General features: G+C 38.4%; 1 protein-coding gene across 3 annotated transcripts in view; it reads right to left on the bottom strand.

Moving 5' to 3' along the window:
• The window catches only part of CDK14 (cyclin dependent kinase 14), a 318,486-nt gene that overhangs the window by 238,108 nt on the left and 54,489 nt on the right, over positions 1-25,889 (bottom strand). The window contains exon 1 of one of the 3 annotated variants that reach the window (XM_030491816.1): positions 9,687-9,818. The exons of 1 other annotated variant lie outside the window; for it this stretch is intronic. Coding sequence is in view for 1 of the 2 variants with exons in the window: in XM_030491807.1 (XP_030347667.1) it covers positions 9,427-9,501 (75 nt within the window). In the remaining variant the exon portion in view is untranslated. Of the gene's footprint in view, positions 1-9,426; positions 9,527-9,686; positions 9,819-25,889 lie in introns of those variants that run through there. One more of the 3 variants, XM_030491807.1, reaches the window with a different exon arrangement.

Here is a 25,889-nt window from a genome sequence, read left to right as displayed (position 1 = left end):
GGTAGCACAACAATCTCATTATTACAGAGAATAAGACTTAGCACTTGCATTTAGCTGACAGATGTATAAAGAAAAAATCATAAACAGTCAAGTGACTACTAACCCAGAACCTAAATTGTTGAGACCATAAGGCCAGCATTAATTTTCACTGAAAAAAATCCTATCTGGATATGAGTTTTCACCATCTTTTATAAGCATGTTATTTTCTATCGTGCTTTGGTACCATGGCAATTGCGAACTACACAAGTTATTTGCAGATTCTGGCAGCACTGGAATTTGACATTTGCTACTTATAAAATAATTTGGGAATGTTCTGGAGTATTATAAGCAGCTTTGTCTAAAATAAAAAACACAGCTATCTGGAGAATCATTCTCTTTGCAGAACAAAGCAGTAGGGCAGCTCTTTCTTTTTTCCCCTGAGAAGATAGGGTCAGCAAAAGACTGCTGCATTCACAAGCAGAAACACAAACAGGTCAAGAAGAGAGTTCAATTGGTGAGAAAGCTACAATCTGGGAAAAGATCAAGGAAGAACAAGTGATGAGGTAAGGGAGCGAATAAAATTGTGAAAGGGGAAGTAGAGCATGTAATGCTGCACAACATCACCAGCGAGTTCATACCAGAACTACCACCGCAATCAGGCCCAAATTTGGAAGAGGTCCTTCAACACTCACCCTTCCCTGCAATCACCGGCACCAGCTCTTTGGTTCGGACATTTGATGAGCACAGCTAAACAGAGCAGGAAGAGAGCTTGAGTAAGACAAAAAAATAAAGGGGGGGAGGGGGTGGGGAACCAAAGGATGAGAAATAGAGTAATGGTCATAGAAGGAAGGAGGACATATATGAGGAAAAAATGACTGTAAATTAAGACATTTCTTCTCCTGTCCTAATGGCCTGTTGTTCCCCCTCTGGTAACCTCCAGGGGTAACAGGATCAACTGTGTCCCAGAACCGTAATTCACGTTCTTGGGTAGTATTTGTTGAACTTTATTCGGATACAGAGATTACTAGCAGTGCTAGCTATCAACTAACAAATGCAACTGAAAATAGAGCTCAGTGACTGAAAATGACTGACTGGGGATATGCACTGTATCTAGCACAAACTTACACATACATCTCTCACAGTCCATCTCAAAGGCACTCTCCAAAAATGGATGTTTTATTTCTGAAATTGAAGCTGATGTTAAACCAACTGTCTTTGTCATATGGAAGAAGGCAAATATAAAAAGGTCACTGAAGTGCCAGATGGAAGCATTTCTGAACTGGAAGCTCTGACATTAATTCTCTGTGTTTGTCTGAAACACTGAACTCAATGAGCAGATTAAATGTCTGTGCTGAATTGCCAAGTGAGAAACTAGTCACTCTCACAGAAAGGCCAACTGATGAGACCTGGAGTAGGAATCCTAAGATTATACAATTTTGAAAAGAAGTTCAAACACCCGAATCAAACAAAAATAAAGTTTCATACTGGAAGTTATTATGGACAGTGCTCATACAACTCTTTCCTCTCAACGCCACTCCCCTCACCAGACCTGCAATACAGCACATATTTATTCTGCTAAATTGGTACCTAAATATGAACATAATCACATGAATCAAGCACAATCCTGCAGTTCAGGAATTACTGTACATCAATGTATGCTCCTTGGACATGGCAAGGTGGAGCTGAGCATTTCTAAAATTAATATTTTTTTTCTGTTCATAGCACAGCCCAACTTCAGAAAAGTGAGTTTTCAGTCCATTGAAGTTGATGTTCCTCTCCTCAACAGAAAAAGAGGTCTGATTTTGAACAGAACACAAATTAGATTTTAGGTATATAAAAGCCTACATATGCCCTCAAAGCAATACCCCATTCTGTGACAACAGGCAGCAGAAGAAGTTACCTAAGGACAAGGTCTCAGCTAAAGGTCACGCAGACGTCCTGACAGCCTGTAACGTACATGAAAAGAGACAGAAACTCAACAGTGCTGATCTAAAGGGGCATTTTGCTCTATTTATGTACTTATGTCCCAAAATACAGTGACTGTGTTAGCAATAAAGCCTGGCAAATAAATTCTTCCTTTTTACTTGAGCGACACTCAGGTTTGCCACAAAGTGCTATATTCATTCAGCTTTCAAGCTTCTCCTGCTATTACAACCAAGCTGCTGCTTCCCTTAACCTGCTTCAAGACTTGCTGCATCCAAAAGCAGGAGGGTCATTCCTCCAATAAACCAAGCAGGAGGACACAGAAGCAGATCAGCAGAGGTGCTGGTGTGGGAGAGGAGGCTTCCAGCACTGTGCACAAGCCAACAACTCCTTGGTAACCAGCAAAACGGTGGAGAAGTGTCTGAACATAAACACTCTCCCATGAAACTGTGACAGGTGGTTTCTACACTCTTTTACTTAGTTACCCATTTGTATCTGTTGCCTATCCTCCTCTGTAACCATATGAACAGCATTTAAAAATAAAGATTAAAAAAATATTTTCAAGCCCTTTCCCATATCAGCCTCCTGCTCCGACAGATGGCTACATGTGCCAGTGCAAGTTTATACAGTTTTCTTTCCATAAGTGCATTATTAGTAGTTTTGTATGAACATTATATTAAGCCATTCTCAATTTAAAGGTTTATAATTTTATTCTATCCTCCAACACTCCCTCTGATCATGAAGTTATCAAAGGCTTATCCATAAATGCAGTAAGTCTTCTCACTGCCATTTTCAAGTGTGAGAAATCTTGAGAGACTTGACAGCAAAATGCCTATTCTTGCTAAACTCTGAGGCTGTTGGTAAGGTTTTTAAGAAAACAAATGGTAAACAACTCCATGCCTTGAGGTTGGTTCTACTTAGTTCTTTTAGGCTTCTTTGCTTATCCTTAGCAAGTCTCCTGATTCCTTCACAGTTACCATCAACTGCTTCTAAAACAAGAGCTGTTCTCTTACAAGCAGGGACTGCAACAAAAATACTGCTATCGGTCAGGTCTGGTCATGCAACTGACACTGAAAGACTTAAGGCCAACTACTTAGCTAAGAAGTCAATCAAATTCTTTTATCTGGTGAGACTGAAGGCAGATGAAAGCAATGAGATATGATGAGATAAAAACTTTATAGTTACAATGAACCAGAGAGTCTGTTTCATACTGAGAAGTCAGACAAGATAGTTTAAGAACTCAAGACCAACCTTCAAATATCTGCTGAAGCACACTTTTCTTAGAAAAAGAAAAGAGGAAGGGGGCAGGTTACATAACCATCTTTGCAAAATACATGCATTTGCACGTAGAAGTTTTACAACCATCTTCTGTCAGGTATGACAACAATGTTCACTGCACTGAAGCAGTATGCTGTACCATCCTTTGCAAATCAATGGGAGTCTCACAATATCTTCAGCAAAGCCTTAGAAAGTGCTTCAGAAGAAATAATTCAAGACCAGAATGGTAAATTAGTTTGGCTCTTCTTTCTTCATTCAGACCAATTCCTTCATTAAAAAAGCCAAACAAATACACAAAAATTTACTTACTTCACTTCCCTCCCTCTTTTCTGCATTTTTTCTTCTTTCCTTCCTTCTCTTTCAAGGTTCGTTTTTTACTACCTTTAGCAAAAGCTAGATTAAAAACTAGGTAATGAGAGTTCTTTATTTCATTCTGCTAATGCATTTCAAAATTTCATTCTACAACCAAGAAAGAAATCTCTCCTCCTTTTAGGTGCTTTAACTCTGAGGTCAACAACCTACAGCTTGAGAAATACAGCTTCCACGGCAGATCAATGTCACAAGGAAAGACAACCTCGCTGAGCAATTCTGGATCTGCTCCCTTACATATTATCTTCCAAACCACTGAATTTGACAAGGTATCCTCTATCGAATTGGCACAGTATAAAGGTATAGGCAGAAAAAAAGCTACAACTTTGTCATTATTCTCTTGTGCAAGTATTATTCAGAGATTTGAATAACCTATATTCCAACTCAGTCTCCCAGAAATCTTAATAACAGCCATCCACAACCTTTCTGTCGTTGTTGCCTTTCATGGAAGTTTGAGAGTTCAGACAAGGATGACAAGTCCAGCTTCACAATTAAATGATGAGAGTCCTTATCTGTGTTTGGATTTCATATACATCTAACCTCTATTTTTCTTTTAACTTGTTCTATGCATTTTTTTTTTTTTTTTTTTTTTTTCCTTTCTTTCTCCTCAGATAAATGACCTGGCTACAGAATTCTATAAAACTTGAATGAAAAGTCTTCAGGGAATTTTCTAGCAGCTACTGCAGGTTTGTCAGACTTGCAGTAGTACAATAACTTTCAAAGCAAAAAGGTGTAAGGAAGCATGATAAAACTTGCTTCTCAGTATGTAATGTGCTACGCTGAAAAAAAATGGCAGGGCCTCTGCAAGAATACCATAACAGTTGGACGTGATGATCTTAAAAGGTCTTTTCCAACCTAGCTGATTCCATGTCCCACAACTCAGAATTTTGTTGGGGGACATAATGAAAATTGTATCATCTAAAGTTATTCAGAATATGAAGAACACTCCAGTATATCTTTTCTTGCAAAGATGTATAAAACCTAAAATGGAGAGGTTTCAAACTGATACTGAGAAGAGCTCATCATAAGGACAACTGTAATTTTATAGGAAGAATTTTCTGAACAGAGTTAATGCCTAATTTTCAAAAAACTGGGTATTTTGACAGAGAAGTTAAAATCGCTGCTGCTGCTTTGATGTGTTCAAGAAAAAAGATGTGTTACATTAGACTTTTGACTGTGCTTTAAATCAATTCTAAAGAAAAAGCTGTAACAGTACAAAACAGCCAAGCCTTCTGCAGTTGGCGAATTTGCACCTCCAAAGCTGTGAGTTCATCTTGAACCACTTTCAACAACAAATCTCAAGAATCAAATTGGTCGAAAAATCACATCTATCATTAAAGTTAGAACACCAGGGAGAAGTCCTCCATCCCTACAGTACTTCAAGTTTCTCATGAAAATATTTCACAAAACTGAGACTGACTGCAGATATTTTGCATGCCTTTTCCTGCACGGCTGCCTACGAGCAGTATAATCACATTTTATTGTTATATAAGTTTATGTATCTGGACTACTTTGCCAAATACAGGGAATTCCTTGCCATCTTGAAAGTTATGGGTGGTGGTTCCACCACTTTCCCAGGCAGCAGCAAAATCAACCACCCCCAACTGTAGAACTTTCCAAGACAGCTCTTCTGCATGATATTAAAATAACATTTCTATAGCCAATATTTATCAATAGAACCCGTTTGTCCATTAAAACCCCACTATTTACAGGGAAGTCTAAGCAAGCATATTTTACACGTATTCCCTACAGGTTTAAATAAATTTTCTTTGTACTTACACCAAGATTTAAGAAACTGGGAGAGGACATATTCCAATGTACTAAACCTGTACACTGAAAAGCATCAGAAATGAATTAAATTAAGCTGAGCTTTCACAATAAACAGGCATTATGCTTTTTCCTAGTGGTTTTATTTCCTCACTGCTAACTTGACAACATTTCCTATTTTCCTCCTCAGGTAAGCTGTATACAATTTAATCTTAAATTACAAACGTCCTACACAGCAAAACTGAAATATAACTAACATGAATTCTATACAATTTCCAGGATACAATGATACAGACTAGATCAAAAGCTTGCTTGCTGATATACGATGTTTGCTACTAGCTTAACATCTAGCTGAAGTTTATCACAAATCTTTTTCAATCAGAAGCTGCAACAGCAGCAGGATGAGATAGCAAGTTCTACTGTAGCATTAACTTCCCCAAATTCATTAATAAATTCTAAAAATTTTTACAAAACAAAACAAAAATCTCCACCGACAATTTTCACACCATTTATGACTGGCACACCAGCATAGAGTAAAACAATAAAACTGACTGCTTCTGCATCCTCTGTGGGCTAGTCCAGAACTCATACAGGAACTTCAGACAAAGCCAACCAGGAACATGATAAACAAAAGTGAAGAATCGCAATACTGCTTCAGTTCACCAGCAACAGAGGGAAAAGTCTGAAAGATACTTTCACAGTGGAAAAATTATCTGCTTATGCTGTTGATTCAAAAATCTTATAATACAAAATCACTCTCCCAAATTCAACATCCAGCACTATGATAAGTTACTATTTCACTACTTGCTTTTTGCTAAATTGCTAAACCCAGAATTATACGTAGTTTTAAATCAGGGAGTAGAATTAAAGATATCAATGAAAAATGTGCCACATGTAAAAGAGATGCATATAGTCAATAATTCTGACAATATACAATACACTTATCTCAAAACCAGAAAGCAGTCACAGAAAGCTATTTACCGAACTACACCAAAACCCAGAAGTCATGACGTATATGGAAGAAGCACCTCATGACTGATGGACCTGCTGCTGGGAGAAGTTGTTCTGACATTAGTGTTGTGACAGCAGGATTAAAATAGATAAAGTCCTTAAGAGTCTGTTCCTTAACTACCCAATTTTTCATTCATGTACCTTCCTGCCATGGTACCAAAAGAAAAACCTAATCAAGGATGCTGAAAGCTTGTATGGACCTACCAAATAGAACTCAGGGTCAGAAAACATACTACTTAACCTGTTCTTCCAGATTTAAGACCATCACCTACATTTTTCTCGAGCTCGGAAACAGGCTTTGGAGCACTGGTATCAGAGTCTCTCTGTCGTTTCAATTAATATTTGCTAGGATACTCTACTTCATTTCAACATGGTTTGCAAGCTGTAATTATCATCGTATCAGTACCTGAAACATTTAGGAAAATTTTAACACTAGTATTATCAAACCAAATTTACAAACCATGTATAGCACTGCCTGACAGCTGAGTATTTTTGCCTTGCCGGGACTTCAAACAGGAATAACCCCAACAAAGTTGTCTGGATCTGCTTGGCAGCTCCTGTGACCTTTAAGGGCACATCTACTATCACATTTACACAGAAGTCACCGAATGTGACAGCCTGAAGCCTCACCTGACCCAGGCCAAGTATCACCTGGGTTCTCGCCCAGCAAGTTCTCACCCCAGCAAATTCCTACTGACCACACAGGTCAGCCCAGGGCAGCGGCCGAAACCTGCATGAGGCAAAAGCTCAGTAGCAGTCAGCACCATGCAAGCATTTCCCTGAAAGGAGAAAATAATCTCTTACCTCCAGCAGCTGGAGCCCAGCAGAGCTGTGTGGCTCACTTTCACAGTGCCCACATCAGCAACCCCTTGGGATTGACTGGGCATACCTGCACCGCAGCTGAGTCATGGGCCCTTTTAGTGGTTCTGTCCATTTTCTCGTCTATGGGGTCTCTGGGAGAGCAAGAACTGCCTGCTTGAGACAGAGTACCTACTCAGAGATCAACTTTTTTAATAGCCCACCCAAGCTTACCGTGTGAGGGGAAAACATTAAAAAGCCTGTGTGTGTGTGTTTGGTTTTAGGGATTTTTTTGTTTGCTTTTGTTTATGACTTACATAGCAAAATAACTAAAAAGAGACAGGTGACCACTTTTGCTGTAGGAATTCAAAGCTAGCTAACCCCCTTGCATTAAGATGTGACATTGATGATTTTTAGCCTGCTCAACTCCAACTTTTTGAAGTTCTTTCTATCTGGAGTCAGAGACATAAAGTACACTGTGACAGACCTCAGGCTCACTACAAAACTGAACCACACAAAGATCTTGATCTTTATAAAGTACTCAGCGCTAACTGCCTATCAAACTATGCATTTCTTATATTTCTCATATGTATTCTTAACTTTTGGCCACATTTTACGTATTACATGTTATTTTCACTCCCAAGTTAATTTGGGATTTCTGTTGAAGTAAATATTACCATAGAGAATATTATTTATCAATAAAAAATGTCCAAAACATTATTGATTTCTTAAGCTCAGAAAACTAAAATGGAAGAAGTCCAGATGCAGTAGTAACACAGCAAACAGAGCTGATGGTGTAACATTTCGGGATTAAAAACACTTGGAGGAAGAAAGCTGGTGGAAGCAACAGCTTTCACAAATATACATAGATGGGAAAATATCATTAAGAAAAAACTGTAATTTAAAAACTGCTTTAAAAAAATCCCATGTGCCTAAAAGTTTCTGGACATTCATTCCTTTTACAACAGGAGAGAAAACACAAATGGTTGGATTACTTTTATGCATTAAACAATGGCAAATGCACTGAAGGTTTGCAATTTATTAATAGGTACGACAGTAAAAGTAAGGAAAACTTCCATAAAAATCACTTGCAGCTGATATAATTATTGTAATAGAAACATTCGAGGTTATTCTTGAACAAGAAAAAAAAAAGCATCTCTACTTTCTGAGACAAAACTATGCAAATTAAGTTTCTGTAGGGTGTGAAATAGCCCACTTCACATCATTTACATGGTAGCACACATAGTGTCACACATTTTTTTAGGGTTTTTTTTTCCTTAAATAAGGAACTTCAGCAAAATAATAATGAAACCTTCAGAAAACAATTGGGATAAGAGTGAATCTTCCCCTTTTAATCATCTCAGTGACAAAGAAGAAAAAAACCTTAATTGGCAAGTACAGAAAAAGCAAACATGAATCCCTGTCAAACTAGTTGTTTGATCCCACATTGATATACAACTGATCTCTTCTTGGAGTATAATTCACATACTGCATAAAGTATAAGCATGCTCCTGTAGAAAGAAAACACTCTGCTTTTACACTTAACTATTAATAGCAAAAAACATTTCATCACTTTACCATTAGTACCATAGTTGGTTTCCTTTAAATGCTAGAACATATGCTTAAATTTTTTTTTTTGGTCAGTTCCACTGAATTTCTGCTGAGATTGATCTATGGCTTGATCTACAACTGTAATACTCTATCTGTCAGTTAAGTCATCAAAATAATTCAAATTATTCTATACAATGGCCACATTTGAATCTTTCTGTCTTGTACTAATGACAACAGCTGCTTTTTTCCTCCTCTCTTTCCCTGAGTACGCTGCTGCTCTAAGCTTTCATACGCTGAAATATTCCACTAAGATCCAAACCACTGCCAACACACTCCTACACAAGCATTCAAGAATGACTACTTAAAATGACTACCTCACTTTTTGTTTTATTAAATACATGCAAAAGAAATAAAATAATCAGAGAGATTAACAAGGCAAAAAGATACTCTGTCATCCATGATATAGCATGCATTTTTAAAGGATCATTTTAATTTTATCTTCCACCACCAAGCAAATATGTAACTGATAAAGACATTTATTTAGATCTAGCAAGATGCACAGACTTGTTAGCAGAGATGAAAAAGTGGCTGATCACGTCCTTCACTTACTCGTCCCAGAGGGCGTTCAGCCAAGCATATATTGGAAAAAATTGCCCATGCTATCCTCTTAATACAATAATAAATAAGGCTGCCAGAGAGAGAAATACAAAGCTGTACCAAGAAAAACATCGCTTTTAAGGCTTTCCCTACCTTTTCCCTGATATTTACAAACCACAGGCAGTGTTGCTGGGGAGTCTCACCAGGGTGGCTGCCGAGAGGTCTCATGTGGCGTTCCCAGCTTCCCACCGCCTCCCGCTGCCTGGATTTTAAGCATTCCCGAGAAAACCCACCCTGACATGCACAGAACGAATCCTGCTCAAGTTGGAAGCATGTGATAACTAGGCTTCAGGTTGAAACGGGAAACCCCAGCATCCAATTAATCCCAGAGATTTAAACAAGCCCTATCTTACCGTTTTGCTGTTGCCCAGATCAGGTTAGATTCACCTGCAACTCTTTGGCATCTCTCTAGCAATGTTAGTGTTTGCAGTGAGGCTGGGCTCATTCAGCAACTGAATTCACAACATCTTTCTGCACTAGCAAGCTGAAATGGTACGGCTGTACTACAGCTAAGAAAGGGGGAAATCTAAAGCAGAAAACAAAGAAATCCCTCAAGACAGGGTAATCCTAGTGGAGCAAAATATAAAAGGTACAGATGAGCACTGAGGTTACAACATTTCCCTGTCTAAATTTCATCAGCAATACCATGCTCTTTCTAAAAAGATTTTTTTTTTTAAATATATGATGGACTTGCCTGTGGAGTTCCCAGAAAGGCAGAGTATCCAGGCTCTGCAGCAGCATTGCAGCCAAAGTAACCATGCATATGCTATCTAGGCAATTTACAGCAGTCTTTTTGAAAAGATATTGATTTACAATGGAGCACTGCCTCAACCCAACACAGAACTGCAGCCAAAATAGCTAATGGTGATTTCATAGGAATTAAGGAAAAAAACTCCACATTCAATTAAAAGAATGCAACTAATCATTCCCAATTCAATTACATCCCAGTCCTGAAGGAAATCTGCAAGTTCTTGAGTGACAAATGATATTACAGTAATAATCTATGGGCATCTGGAAATAAGCACTATGAATGACACTGTCCACATCTATGGAAAAAATAAATATGAAAAAACATTTTAAACGTATTGAGCCATAATATGAACTCTGAAGTTAGTTTTAGCATTATAAGGAAGAAATGTAGTATTTAACTTATTAACATACAAAATATGCAAAGCTGTGAGTAAGCAACAGACACCTACTCTGTGCTGGGAAGCCACTGCTGAGCCCAAGCGAGCTTGGGTGCTGTACGAGGGAAAAGAGGGCGGCAGGAGCAAACCCTCAGGAAGGGCTTCTCTGAAAGGGAGGCAGCGAATCTTCTCCATCTCCTACTCCTACAGCAACCCCTGCTGGCCTGTCCTTCAGATGGCTCCTGGCTCCCCAGAAACCTCATGGAGTTGGGGGAGCACTGGACAGACTATGCCAGGACAGGCAGCAGTAACGTATACGTAAGTGAAACCACCAGGAGAGAAAGAACACAGCTCAACAGAGAGGACATCCTGGACAACCAGAAATATTTTTAATTTTTATGTCATGAGGAGGTGCAATGAACTAGCAGGTGAAGCACAGCCCTAGCTCATTCCCCAAGCAGCTCCAGTGGTCCACATCATTAGACCATCAGAAAAAGGCTCTGCCATAGAGTCCCACTTTGAAGAAAGCAAAAAAACACCCTCCAATCTCTAGGCCATAATTTTTTTTTTAGGTGTCTCAAGCATGAAGGTCCAAAGAAAACATAAAAAAAAGCTTCCAGTTGAAATTATAAGAAAATACGTTCAAAACATGTAAATTTCTTGTCCTTATTCTGTCAAGATCAAATTTGTCTGAGGATGAGGGAGAACAGGACAGAAGGATTCTCAGGGAAAAGGAAAGCTAGTGAGTAAGCACCTCCAGAGACCAGTATGTGCCAAAAGACAGGCACCATGTTAAGAGGAACATCCACAGCATAGAAGGCAAGCCAGAGAAAATGAGAACTGCAGTCCAGAAGCAAGCAAGGTGTTGGACCAAGGCACGTAAACAGAAAACAAGCCAAACAGCCTACAAAATAATGGGATCTATCTCAAAGAAGCCAAACACTCCCATATTTCAAAGTTAATTATTTTTACTGTATTAAGAAAAAAATGTGCATTTATTGCATTGAAGGCCTTCTTGTTGCCTTTGAAATCCTTCAATGGATTCAATACCAGCTGGGCTTTGGCTTTCCTAAATGAATTTCTGCATGCTTGGAAGGTGTTGCTGTATCGTTTCCGGTTACTTGTCCCTGCTTCCACCGTCTGTATCATAGAATTACAGAATGGTTTGGTTTGGAAAGGACCTTAAGATCATCTAGTTCCAATCCCCCTGCCACAGGCACGGACGACTCCACTAGATCATGTTGCCCAAGGCTCTGTCCAACCTGGCCTTGAACATCGCCAGGGATGGAGCATTTACCACTTCTTTGGGCAACCTGTTCCAGTGACTCACCACCCTCACAGTAAGGAACCTCTTCCTTATATCTAAGTTGAACTTTCCTGTTTAAGTTTGAACCCATTCCCCCTTGCCCTGTCACTACAGTCCCTAAAGAAGAGCCCCTCCCCAGCATCCTTGTAGGCCCCCTTCAGATACTGGAAGGCTGCTATGAGGTCACCACGCAGCCTTCTCTTCTCCAGGCTGAACAGTCCCAACTCTCTCAGCCTGTCTTCGTACAGGAGGTGCTCCAGCCCTCTTATCGTCCTCGTGGCCCTCCTCTGGACTTGCTCCAACAGCTCCATGTGCTTCTTAAGTTGAGGACGCCAGAACTGCACACGGTACTTCAAGTGAGGCCTCACGAGAGCAGAGGGGCAGGATCACCTCCTTTGACCTGCTGGTCACGCTTCTTTTGATGCGGCCCAGTGCACAGTGCAGGGCTGCGAGTGCACACTGCCGGCTCATGTTCAGTATACTTCATTTTTACATTTGGACCTTAGGAAGTTTTTGTTCATCCATGCAGGCTTCTCAGCATTTCTGCTTGACTCCCTACTATTCTTATCCCTCTCCTTCCCCTGTGTTTCCCGGCTGAAAGAAAAAGGCCATCTAGAATTACAACTGGAATAGATAGACCACACAAAACCCCCTGTAACACAGGACTGGTTTGTTTTCTAAGGGGGTGAGAGAGTGACTGACCTAAAAAAAAATTTCAATACAATTAAAAGGAAAAAAAAAAAAAGAAGTCAAATACCTATGTGTTTAGGTTTTAAAACTGTGCATGGAAACCAGCTACAAATACAAGTTTCACATTACCAGTATCATAAGCCAGGACACTGCTTTTGTCCCAGGGCAGACTCCAAAATGCTCTGTGGCACTTGAGAACCATTTCTCATACGTAAGGAGATATATGTGGTTTTCAGCATATTAATTATACAGTCATCTGCAAATAGCTATATGTAAAACAGAAAGATTACACAACGTCATAGCTCTGATGGTCAATCAACTAAGCATGCAAACCATCATTTATTAATACAACTTAATGAAAAGAATGCCAGTAGTTACCTTGTGTTGTGTGTAGTCATACTATATAGAGTTCAAATGGAAATTGTAAGTGATGCCCTATTTCCATTAGTCTACATTGAGTCATCCAAGAGAGAGGAGAGTAGGGAAGAGAGGAAGCAAGAGAAAAAGGCAGCTGACTCTTCCCTTCTCTTCAAGAAGTAATAACCGCACGCAGTAATTTGTACAAGTATCGTACATCCTTATGAGCTTCATTTTCTCCTCACAGAAGAAAGGGCATGACTAAGGAGAGCCACTGCTCCTCAACACATGCCTTTCCATTCTAGCAACTGCAGACTGAATACACAACGAAAAGTAAACACACTTTACAGTTTTAAAAATCTACTCGCTTGTGAAAGTCATTTGGACATCTGGCCAGCCACTTCATAAGCACTGATAATACTTCATAAAAATTAATTTAACAAGATGCTTAACAACTTGCATTCAGAAAGGGAGGACTGGAAGGGACAACACCTGCTCAAGTCCAGTTCAGTTCCTTACTGTCACAGATGATCACAAAATATGGCTCCTTCCCTAAACTGGCAAGTATGGGTTTAGTTTGAAGTTAGAATACATGGAGCACACAAAACATGATCTTAATAAAACAATCCAGAAGTAACAAAAATGTGTTGAATGCAAAGAATATAGTTTTTATCTTCGGATGGCAAGTGACGCAGCGCATAATACTGCACAATGGAATGCGTGACAAGTTATTCCATGTACAGCATACTGTTAAACTTCCTTTCAAATACCAGTATTTGAACTATACCATCTGCACTATCTGGTATGGTAGGACTTCACTTAAAAAGTCACTGTCTGAAACAAAATGCAATGTAACATAATGCCAATTATTTTTGCAACTTCTAAGACCAAAAAAGAGATTTCATGGTTTTAGTGATTGATTTCAAATACACTTTGCATTACAAAGAATGCTTAAAGTACAAGTTCAAAGGGAACAACAACATCGAGAGCATTGTGTAATGATTTAACACATCTGAAAAATACTTAAATCAGTCCAGATACATTTTCAACTCAGTGAAAGCAGTCTTTGGACAACTATATGTTTTCTGTGCAATAGGAAAACCTAACTCCAACATTCCTACCAAAGCCATATTTTCCTGTGAAAACTAATACAGTTACTCTGAGATTGGTTTATTTGTTATAGATACTTCTGTGTTCCTTGCTATGCTAGCAAAGATCTCATATAAATAAACTAATTCAGACTAAAACACTTCGGTGCAATATATCTATGATAAGAACTCGATTTCTTTTAACATGATTTAGGATTTCCTCTTAGGGAAGTCGAATACTATTTTCCAAGCCTCACTTTCTTCTTCCCCCCCCCTTTTTTTTAAGCTCTGTTAAAAGTGCTACATAAGTACTGTTCTAAGGAATTCTGTTAGCCTCTAATTATTCGCTAGAAGTACTTAACAAGAAGAAATGCAAACGCCTCATCTGCAGCATGATCAGCAGTTAATATACGCAGATACCAGATGCTGAGCTTAGTCAAGGTATGGAATTTCATCATCATTTGACTTTTAATAAGAGAGCAGATCTGTAGGCTTTTCCACTGGGGGTGGACATCTAGTTAGATGCAAAACAGGACTCCAGGATATGTTACCCTGCAATAATAAAGCATGCCTTGCTATATAAAAAATAAATAGTCTTCTGTCAGCCACGTCCCGCTCTTACTTGCAAAAACAAACCCAACTATTACAGACAGAATACTATCCCACTTAGTACTGTGTTTGCGCCTTTATAATATCCTAAAATTATGCTGTAACAAAAACAGCTATCTGGAAAGAGTACAAAGCCTATACCAACTGTTAGGTAAAATAAGCTGCACCTCGTTTCCCTAAATTCCTCATCCCCAGCTGAAAGGCAGTAAGAGATAGCAGAGTCATTCATCTTCAGCATCATACAGTTATTTGTGCTGTCAACAGTAGCAACATTTCACAACAGAAATTGAGGCATCTTTGCAGTACAATAAATAAAATTATAGATCAAAAATGCACCCTAATTCCCAAGACTTATGATGTACCTGTATATATACATAACCTCACGTTCCAGCACTATGGCTTAATGTTACCAATGTACTGCATACAAAGCAGCATAACCTAGACTACTCAGAAAATCAGTCAATCATTTTTCAAAAACACCACAAAGAACTCAAGCAGTATAAATTCAAATATATGCACTGTCTGGAAGTAGACAACAATCAGTAAGACAGCTTAGTGGAGCAGCTTTAATTAAAGTAACCTATATACTGTGACGTACAATTCCTAAAACCACACGGCTGACAACTCTCATATTTACAATACCCGACCCCCCCCAAAAAAAAAGAAACCAAATCTAGCTAATCAGGAAAGTGTAATAATATTTCTATGACAAAGACTTTAATGATGAATACTAGAGATACAGTTTACAAAGTTTTTCTTTGGGGAGAGTTATAAAGAATTAACAGTAGCTTTTTAATATGTACCAGTATAAACCCCAGGGAAGAATCCTTGGAAATGTTTCATTTTTTGAGTTACATATATTGCTACAGTTGATCTCATAGAAGGACAAAACTCAATGATATCCCATTTCAAAGTCATCCATAGCATTATAGCTAGGAGAAGAAAGCTTTCTATAAATGAATTAAAACTTTACACAAAAAGATAAGTTCACCTTCATCTCTTTCTCAAGTTTAAATGTGCCATGCACTAAAATTCTCATCGTATTTGAAAGCACTGGATTTTAGCCTTCCTTCATTTTCACTTTGAGATACTCACACGAAAGGCTTTGTTGGGTTTTTTTCTTATATCACCTGATGTCTTTCTATAATGCAATGGAAAAATCTCAAGTTTTCTAACTAAAAAAATATTTATGGGCAAAATCTAGTTTAAAAAAAAAAAAATAGAGCCAAATCAACCTCTACATTCGTATGATGTAGATAAGAAGCTACAGTAAGTTATGTGTTTATAGTATCCACTTCAAAAAAATCATATCAGTTCTATTCTTCACTAAGCATTGTTCCTTTGAACCACAGTTTCAGTCCCGAGTTTGTCACACAACGCAAACGGTGAATTCATATTATGAGAACAGTAAAGCAACCACCTTCAGATGGGAGTATCTGTTGACAACTCTTACACTGGAATTGAATTACCTACGTACAAGAGAAAGACTCCAGCTCACCATCACTGTTCAGCTGCCTCTATCCCTCCACACACTTTATTAGAAAGGATAATCAAAATTTCTGCTGAAAAATCCACTGAGGATCACAGCAAAAGATCATATGATCTATGAATTCAAGGTTCCACAGGCCAAGACCGTGGTGTCCTCCGAGGAAAGAGGAGAAGTATAAGGAAATAAGTATGCCAATTTATAGCTTTAAGGCGATCTAAACTATGAAGTGATGAAACTCTGAAGGCAACCCAAAAGTGAGATGATATAGCCAACGGCCTTAGGCATCATACAGATTAGTTTCAGAAAAATAATCAGAACTCGAGAACTTCCTCTGTGGCCTCTACAGCACACACAGAAACTACTTTTACAGGATGTTAGACAGCTTGAGAAGGTGTTCATGGACTGACTTGAAGCCTGAAATTTAATTTACTTTAAAATTTAATTTATCCTGTATTTTCTCAATGAAAGACAATGAGTGTTGAGGTGAATATAACTGCTCCATTAAGGAAGGACAACACTTTTGGCATTGAAGAAGGATGATGAAGTACCTGCAGTACGAATCTGGAAACCTGTCAAGGTTTAACCCCAGCTGGCAACTAAGTACCAAGCAGCCGCTCGCTCACTCTCCCCACCTCAGAGGGATGGGGAGGAGAATCAGGAAAAAAAAAATAAAACCCATGGGTTGAGATAAGAACAGTTTAATTATTAAGTATAATACTAATACTGATAATAATAATGAAAAGGGAAGTAACAAGGAGATATAAAACTAAAAGAAAGAAAAAAAAATGACCAATCAAAAAAAAATCCAAACAAATGAGAAAAAAACCAAACACCCCACCAAACAGCAGTGATGCAAAATACAATGTCTCACCACCTGCCAACCAACACCCAGCCCATCCCCAAGCAGTGATTGGCCCCACCTGGCCAATTCCACCCAGTTTCTATACTGGGCATGACATGCTGTGGTATGGAATACCCCTTTGGCCAGTTTGGGTCAGGTGTCCTGTCTCTGCTCCCTCCTGGCTTCTTGTGCCCCTCCTCACTGGCAGAGCATGAGAGACTGAAAAAGTCCTTGATCAGGGTAAGTGCTACTTAGCAACAACTAAAACATCAGTGGGTTTTCAGCATTGCTCTCACATGAAAGCCAAAACACAGCACTGCATGAGCTACTAGGAAGGAAAATAACTGTTAGAGCTGAAACCAGGACAAAACCAAGTGAAAAGTCAGAGCCTTTCTCTCACTGGCATTCACGGTAGGAGGGAATTGAGGCAATGTCATGATTATTCTTGTCTTCATTCTCTCATGTACCCCAAATTAGTGAACACAAGAGGTTAAGACTCAAAAAAGTTTACATGACTGTGCATTTATATGAGGTTTACCTGCATATGCCTCCAGTGGAATCTTGGCAGAACAACTGCCCTAAATTCCCACCTTCCTGAAATTTAAGATCCAAATACCAAACCTGAAGCAAGGAAGGGAATCTCACAAGACATCTTCTCCAGGCCGTTGCCATAAGGAACCATCTGATTGGTTCTGTTTTCAGAGATAGCTTCAACTGTTACTAAAAGAACCTCACAGCAATGACCTGTAATCCTAAATACCGCGTTTTGTGGTGTGAGAGAATTTCAGCCATTGTTCCAGGATCCTCACAACCTTTTAACAGGTCAACAACCTCTTTATATTTTCACTCTTCACAATGTTCATTTTCAAGTTGTGCCAAGTGGCAGGAGAACCACCAGCCCTGGAGCCACGGCACACTCTGTGAGAAGTACCACTGGCAGGTTCTGCTCTTCATCACGGGAAGTTACTGAGAAATAATAAGCCATAAAGCATGTTAATTACAGCAATCTACAGAAAACGAAGCCACAAACTCATCATGTGGAAGAACAAATAACTGATTCACTACCATCTCAGATACCTTAATGGATTCAACATACATAATATGCATCAGTTTCTACGGCTGTCACCTTATTATTATGGGGACAGTAACAGACAACAGATGTGTTTATGTCAGGGAAAGAGTTATGCCAAACTAATATAAATTACAGGTTCATATATAATATACTGTATAATGTAATGTATAATATATAATAATAATGTATAATATACTCATATAATGTAAGGTGTACAAATCAACCTCCTTCCTCTTGGTTTTGCTACATGGAGGCTCAGTTCTCAGCTCTCCCTCTAGAAATGTTACAATCTTTCTCTTATCTGAACAGGTCATCACTGTAGAATAGGTATAAAGCCTTAATTAAAAAAAAAAAAAGAAAAAACAAAAAAAACCCCTCCAAAAAAACCCCACCAACTTTTTCAATATCAGCATAACTGAAAGCTGTCAGGAGAACATACATGGTGATAATCATACAAGCTCAGAATAAAAGTTCCTCTAGCCTGTTTCTGAAAGCAACCAAGTTTGTCAGAGGATAAGGACAGGCGAATGTGTTCCTTCCTCCTGTACATCCTCCTAACCACCAGCAGTTTACCTCATAATTCAAAGATTAAATCCAGACCTATCCTTCACAACTTTGTGAATGACCTTCACTTTTGAACTCATTTATACCTTTGGCCTCCAGGCAGTAGAATGTTACACAACACCATGCAGTTAGAAACTTTTCCTTCTCTTGAAAACCAAAACAAAAAACTGATTATATCTCACTAAGCAGGAACTGCCTTCAACTCTACGGAAGATACACCTTACTTCTAACTGATCAAACTTTTCTCTCTCTGTGTCTTCTGTGTCATTTTTGATTTATGATGGCTAATATTTGAGATTATATTTACACAAAGAGAATTTCTGCAATAACATGACGGCAGCTTCAGTTTTGTTCTCCTTTCTTTTCAGATTATTTTCTGAAGGTTTACTTATTTTTTAGACTACTGCTTAACACCGAGTCACTATCTTCAAGCTATTATCCAATGACCCTGTAATTCTTACCTAGAATAATGTAATTTGTTTAGACTCACTCTTAACACATGCCTAGCTGCAATTAAGTTCTTCATATACATAAGTCTGTACACTTCAGCATGAAATGCCATTATTCTTTTATCATCCAAATAGTCTATCTTGCAGAATCCTTACGCAACTTTTGGCAGTTCAACTAAAAAAATAGCGCTTTTTTGTTTTCATATGTGTCAATTTTTCATCCCTCTTCCATGTCTTGCCCTCTACCTGGAAGGTTAGTCACCTTTCTCCTCTAGGTCTCAATAACAGGTATTTCACCTGTTTTGCATGGGATACACAACAGATGTGATGCATGTATAAGCATCACGTAAATCACAATCATTGGAAAGTCTGTGGTATGAGATTAAAGAAGTTGCTGACAAAAAAATAAATAGAACCGCTCAAGTAATACCTGATTCAGGAATATTGCTGGTTCTCATGATCAAATACGAGAAGCAGCTGTGAGAATCATCTCTCTTCCTTCCAGCTACATTTGTCGACAAGGCTGCACTACCCAATGTACAAGACTTCCGCTGCAGTCACGCATACCTTTGTTCTTTCCTAATTAAATCAGCACAGAATGAAGTATATCAAAAAGGAGTGTCAAAGCTCAACCTGATGCAATGCTGAGCCCAGTGCTCACAGGAAACAAGCACCAGAACTGCAGATATTGCACTAATACTGATCTGTTCTTTAGTTAAATTCAAAGTGTTATTTTTGACCTATAAGGCCCTTTACCATTTGAGTCACTAGCCCTTTGCAGACTGCTCTTCTCCCATTTTATCTCAGTAATTCAGACAACAAGATTTCATTCACCTGGGCATTCTCACAGAAGGACACTTTAGTCCAGAAATTGATAAAGCTTTAATGCATGTTGAGCAGTTTATCTGTTTTCCCAGGACATCTTAGGCAAGAAATAGAAAAGATCTCAGAAGGAGGGAGATGTTGAAGATAGAGAACTTCAGAAATGATTGGAGAAAAAAGCCTCTTCCTCATACTATAAAAACTACCTCTACAAAATACAATTAGTGGTAACGCAGCTACTGCAGCTTACATGTTCACTCTCACAGAAAATTCCACCTAGTTTTTTTTCCTCCTCAGACCACCTCTTTCAGCATCTCTGGAGCTGGACCCCATTACAGTATATTCTTAAACAGGCTGCCTGGAGATATTCTGCCTACCATCTTCTTGAGAAGTAGAAGAACATGGATTTTCATGTGATGGAGCACAGCGGCTGCAGAAGGCTGGAACTGTTTTATACATCAGCAGATTGGATTTATTCATCTCAAGAGCAAGTATGTGTGATCTATCAAGAAAATACAATAAGCCTCAAAGGTTTTAATAATTAAAAAAGGAGCAAAATACTAATTTCAGAGGAGGGAAAGAATTTCCATTACCTTGTTTCAGATATTCAGTAATTTCTTGAATTTCAATAAGAAATTTTAGAGGAAACACGCTATTTCAGTCTAACAAATTCAAATGGAAATGAAATTAATCCTGGTTGAATGACATGGAAACAAATACATTGATTAATCTATCTAGCTTACGTCTCTCTCTCACGTCAAGTCGAAGACTCCCTACCACGTGAGGAAAGAGAAGAAATTAAGGCCTATGACGAAAACAGGTGAATGATTCTATGGAAATAACAGGTTCAAAGTTGAGAATGGGTACCTTCTTCCACTTAAATCACTGTTGCAGGATTTACAGCACAATGTTTCAAGCCAGAAAGTCTACAAAATATTGAATATTTACAGTTTTGCACAAGACCTCTCTGTAGTATTGGAGGTGGGGAGGTAGAGAAGGGGTGTGTTTTCTTCCAAACACCGAGAAAAAAACTCCATATATCAAAGATCTATACATTGATTTAATACTTCACTATTTTTGTTTTGGCATTCCAGAAGGTATCTAAACTCTGCACATAGCAAACTATTTTGCAGGAGAAGAATGAGGTAGCCATTTATCTCACCTGAAGCATAGTTGCCTCCATGCTCAGACACTTACTTCTTCAGAACTCCCACAAGACTAAACTCACTTGCAAATTCTTCTGGAGGAAAAAACCAAACCTGGAACTATATTTTATTTCTGACTGATTTAGCAGAAGATTACTACAGAAAGAATTCTTACTGTATCATAAAACAAAGCCAAACCCCCTTAAATCAGTCATCCTCATAATCTAAGAGGTCCCACGGCTATCTAGATGCAGTTAAAATTATAATAATGTATTGTTTCAGCTATTTTCTTTAGACAAATCTTACATTCTTTTCTAGAAAGGAACCATAAACTCTCGAAAAAAAATGAGGCAGCATTTGCTATATGGTTCATGGACAAAATTATGCAGCAGTGAACAAGTTTCTTCACAATCTGGATGTTAAGAAACTTCTCTTACAAAGCAGAATCACTGATACTTGATTGTTCTGTTGTTCTCTCAATTAGTAAGATGTTTTAATTAAAACCTAAAAATAAAATTAGTATTACTCTAGCAGTCTAGTCATTAAAATAGCACTCCACTCTACTAGACTCTTTATAGACAGAGAAGCGAGATGAGTGTCCATGGCCAGCACTGCCACCTGTTCAAGTGAAAGAGGGAGGAAACTCCACCTTCCCTTGCCTTCTGTTTCAGTGTTCAGAAGCAGAACAGTTCAGAGGTAAGAGGAGAACTGATTAAGAAAACTGTAGTGACACTAACTATTAAAAAAAAAAAAAAAAAGCCAAGAAAGATGCTTGCAACAAGGCATGTGTTATTTTAGTTATGTGCTCTCAGCCATAACGTGCCTTTTCTTTCTGTAAAAAGTAAAGTTTTACTTTGCAATCTGAACAATGTAATTGCTGTAACTTTATATAACTGTTTCTCTCATGCTATCTAAGGTCTGATATTTAAATAAAGCATTCCATCTTCAGCCAGTTTGTGCCTGCCTCACATAATGCCAATGCATAACAATATGACTCCCACATAACATTAGGTAATCTTTACTCAGCTTTAAAGGTGTAATCCAAATTAAAAACAACCCAGCCTACAAACAGATGTATATGACCAGCAATAGGAGACAAGGAAAAGGTATGAAGCTTTGTCAGGGAAAGTTTAGACTGGACATCAGAAAAAGGTTCTTCTCTGAGGGGATGGTCAGTCACTGGAACAGGCTCCTCAGGGAAGTGGTCATGGCATCAAACCTGTCAGAGTTCAAGGAGCATCTGGACGATGCCCTTAGTCATATGGTTTAGTTTTAGGTAGTCCTGTAAAGAGCAGGGAGTTGTACTTAATGATCCTTATGGGTCCCTTCCAACATAAGATATTCTACGTGCAGATTTCCATTTTATTGGGTGAAACCCTCTGTTTACCAAACCTTTTACAGGATCAGGAACAAAACAAAAGTTTTACCATAAAAACCAATACTGCATTTAAATAAGAATGTAAGTGGAAAAAGAGGTCTAGAACAGGAGAAGCATCAAAAGATATAAATTATGTTTCCCCTACAGCAATTCAAGGACAAATGTCAACTTAAAGTTTCACTGAGGAAAGGTTTGAAGGCCTCAGAAATGTAAATGCTACATAACAACTCTTTTGAGGTATAATTCCCATCAGAATTAGATGTCTTTGAGGGAATGTATATGTGTGAGGTACTCCAGCATAACATTGTGGCTGCCGTCTGACAAAATTTTGACAAAAATGACTGACAAAAATCCTGCAATGTGTTTAGAGCTTATAATATTGAAGGCTCATATATCTAATAGGATATCTGTCTGTCCTCAGAAAAGGTTATGGAAATAATTTAAAATGTAAAAAGACTGAGTATGAACAGATACTATTACTAAGGCAATAAAAATTCAGAGAAAAAGAATTCCATCTAAGATTCCACTGAAGCCACAGGGATATCAAAAACCATGCATAAGATCACTTCAAAAAGTCTTACAGCTGCCTTTGAATTTCATATGCCAACCACAGACTTGACACTTCCCAAATAAATAGTTTCTATTTGAAATGTTACAATAAAAGTACACACCTCATACTCTACACTTACACGCAATGTGTTTATATTCCTAAGGAGTCTCATTAACCTCAGTGCAACCAGTACGTTGAGAGATAGACTCACTAAAGTCTGGCTGTTCTTTAACTGCCCATGACAGCACAAACCAGCAATTACAATACATGCACAGATGGCTAATTGGTTTTATCACAGTTTTCACAGCTCTGGGAAGGGGGACACCACCGTTCCCAGTTTCCCTGAAGGCCAGTACCAGCAGCACAAAACCAATTCATTTATTCATATCCCCTCAGGTTCTGTTGCCCTCCTTGGTCTAATGAAAAGAGGAAAAAAAGAAAAAAGTTTTATAGTAGTTTACAAAAGACACTCAACATCCCCAATACAATTTTAAGTAGGTCTTCAGTATACACACAGATTTCATCTCTTCAGTTACTTTTGAAATTCTAAGATAATTGTCACATAAATGCCAAATTCTAAACATTTCAGAACAAGAACAAAGGTTATGAAACTCATGATTAAGTTGTCAGGACTGGCAACACTGAAACTCCAATATAAAAAATGAGTAAAATAAGTGCAAGAAACTGAAGGTACAGCTAAAGATAAATTTTAACAAAGCATTTTGTTTCAAATCTATTGCATGTAACATTGCCCCTTCCTCTAAAATACCTATTGATCCAGATCTTTCTCATACAGATTTATCTGTAGCCATCTTGTTAACAGGAAGACTAGATCACAGCTGCTGTAATTAAGTTTAAACAGTGACAGCAGTAATAGCTTCCATCCCAAAATGGATCAGGTGTGTGTAGGGCATGCATACCAGTTTCATGCCTATTTGCTGAAACGGAATGGGGAGACTGAAGACTCTACAGAAAGAGCTGAATTCCCAAAAGGACCTTGTGCTCCAAATATTTGATACCATCTTTCCTCACACTCCTAAACTCTTGCCCATCCTCCCTAAAACTTCTGATGCTGCCTTTGCTTCTAGTCCTCCATACCCACTCTTGTGCTCTTACCCTTCATACGTACCCATACACACCAATGTCCTTCTCCAGCACCTTACCACACCCTGCAAATTCCGTATTTTCTGCATATATGAGAAGCACTGAATATACTCCGTAGAAAAATAGCTTCCTTGTTCTCACATCCTCCAGGTGGCTCAGATTATCATCTGAAACCTGAGGGATATGCCCCAGTAGCAGTCTGGCTCTGCCCCTTTTCAGATGGAAGTCCCATCTCATGCTTCAGTATGTGCACAGGTAGGTTAGCACTGATCCTATAAGGAGTCAAGTGTACTTCTTCAGTATGAAATCCTAGAAAGTTTCAGCTATTCTTTGAGAAGTCTGTAATATGCATTCATTAAAAGTATTCTTAGGATGCCAAGTTTGGAAAAACTTGGATGAAATTACAAAAGCAGAAGAAAGATTCTTCTTGGAATGAAGACTGCCCCTTGCTGAACTTCAAGTGTTTGAGACAATAAGGATTTCTAATGTAATTTCTAAAACTACTGATTTTCTGTAATTTCTAAAATTACTGATCATTCTTACACCTCCTTAACTTTCCTGAAAATTGGCATCTGCAAAGTGATGCAGCAGATAGCCTGGCTTTGCAGATCACACATGCTATCAAGTGAGGAGAACAGCTCTTCCTGCCTCGCCACAGTTGTTGGCTGCACTTGTACACCTTCATGAATGTGGAGAGAAAGCAAGTACAGTAATTTGGATTTTTTTTCAGCATAAAGAATACAGGATGCCCTCCATCTCATCCCTCATAGTCTATACTCATTTCTGTGCTGGTGTATTTCTGCTTCAAACAAGTGCTGAGACTGAAATGACTTGCACAATCATTTTTTGATAGGCCTACTTACTGACCGTGTATTTGAAAAAAAACAGCCGGCAATTAGCAGTGAAGCAATTCAAATCTATCTTTGAAAACTGTAGCTTAATAATGTTGGCTTGCTGAGGACTGTTTAATATGAAGATTAACAGCAAAGGCTGCCAGTAGTATTTACAGAGATCTGAAATAAATTCTTGTCCCATACCTGAATAGTTACGACTATCATTTTCTTATCCTAATTCTTCCCTGCTCGTAGCAGGTGTCTATCATAAAACAAATGAAACAGCCTTTGCAGCCACATCATTCCAAAGATTATGCAATGCCTGAGCCTTGCCATTTCCCAAGCCATTTCAATGCAAATGAAGTTACAGAGGCTCTTTCACAAGACAGGGAATACCAGAGGTTACTAGGTGAGAGCATGTAGCGGTCTTTGTGCAACTCTGGGAAAGACAATACGGGTTTCAAAGTTGGTGCATTGTTTGATATGATCTCAAATTTCAAGGGGCTTGGGTTTGGTATTTCCTTCTGCTAAATTAATACACTTCAGCCTCTATTCTTACTCTGCCAACTGTATTCTCCTAAAGCTCAAGTTTTAAGGTGGCAGGGGCCAAGATATCATTGAATATTAAACTGTATAATACGCCTTCATTGCATAAACTGTAGCAAACAACATACACCAAGTGCATCCCTAGGGTCACTTTCCAGAAATATTCATTTACATTTTTTAATTGCTGGTTTTTATTTCAAACCCAGGTAATATAAACAACATTAAGCCTGCCCTTATCAAACAGCTGTTCTTTAACCAAAATCTCAAGTCAAAGTAATGAAAATGAATACCAATTAAAGGCATGAACCCATTTCCATACGATGCACTGTGAAGCCTGTATATTAGTATTAGGGGGAAAAAAAAAAAACAGCAGCAGGTTTCTAAACATACATGCAAGAAAAAAAAGCAGGTTTCTAAACATACATGCAAGAAAAAAAAGCAGGTTTCTAAACATACATGCAAGAAAAAAAAGCCACAAAATCAAACCCCCAATTTATTATGTCAGCATAAAGCTAAAAACCCACAAAGCCAGCTCGTCCTTTAGCAAAGGCCAATGCATGAATGAAGACACACAGAACAGTGTAGA

Source organism: Strigops habroptila, chromosome 1, assembly GCF_004027225.2.
Source record: "Strigops habroptila isolate Jane chromosome 1, bStrHab1.2.pri, whole genome shotgun sequence".
Classification (NCBI taxonomy): Eukaryota; Metazoa; Chordata; class Aves; order Psittaciformes; family Psittacidae; genus Strigops; species Strigops habroptila.
Note: the sequence above shows the minus strand (reverse complement) of the source record. Positions and strands in the feature narration are given on the sequence as shown.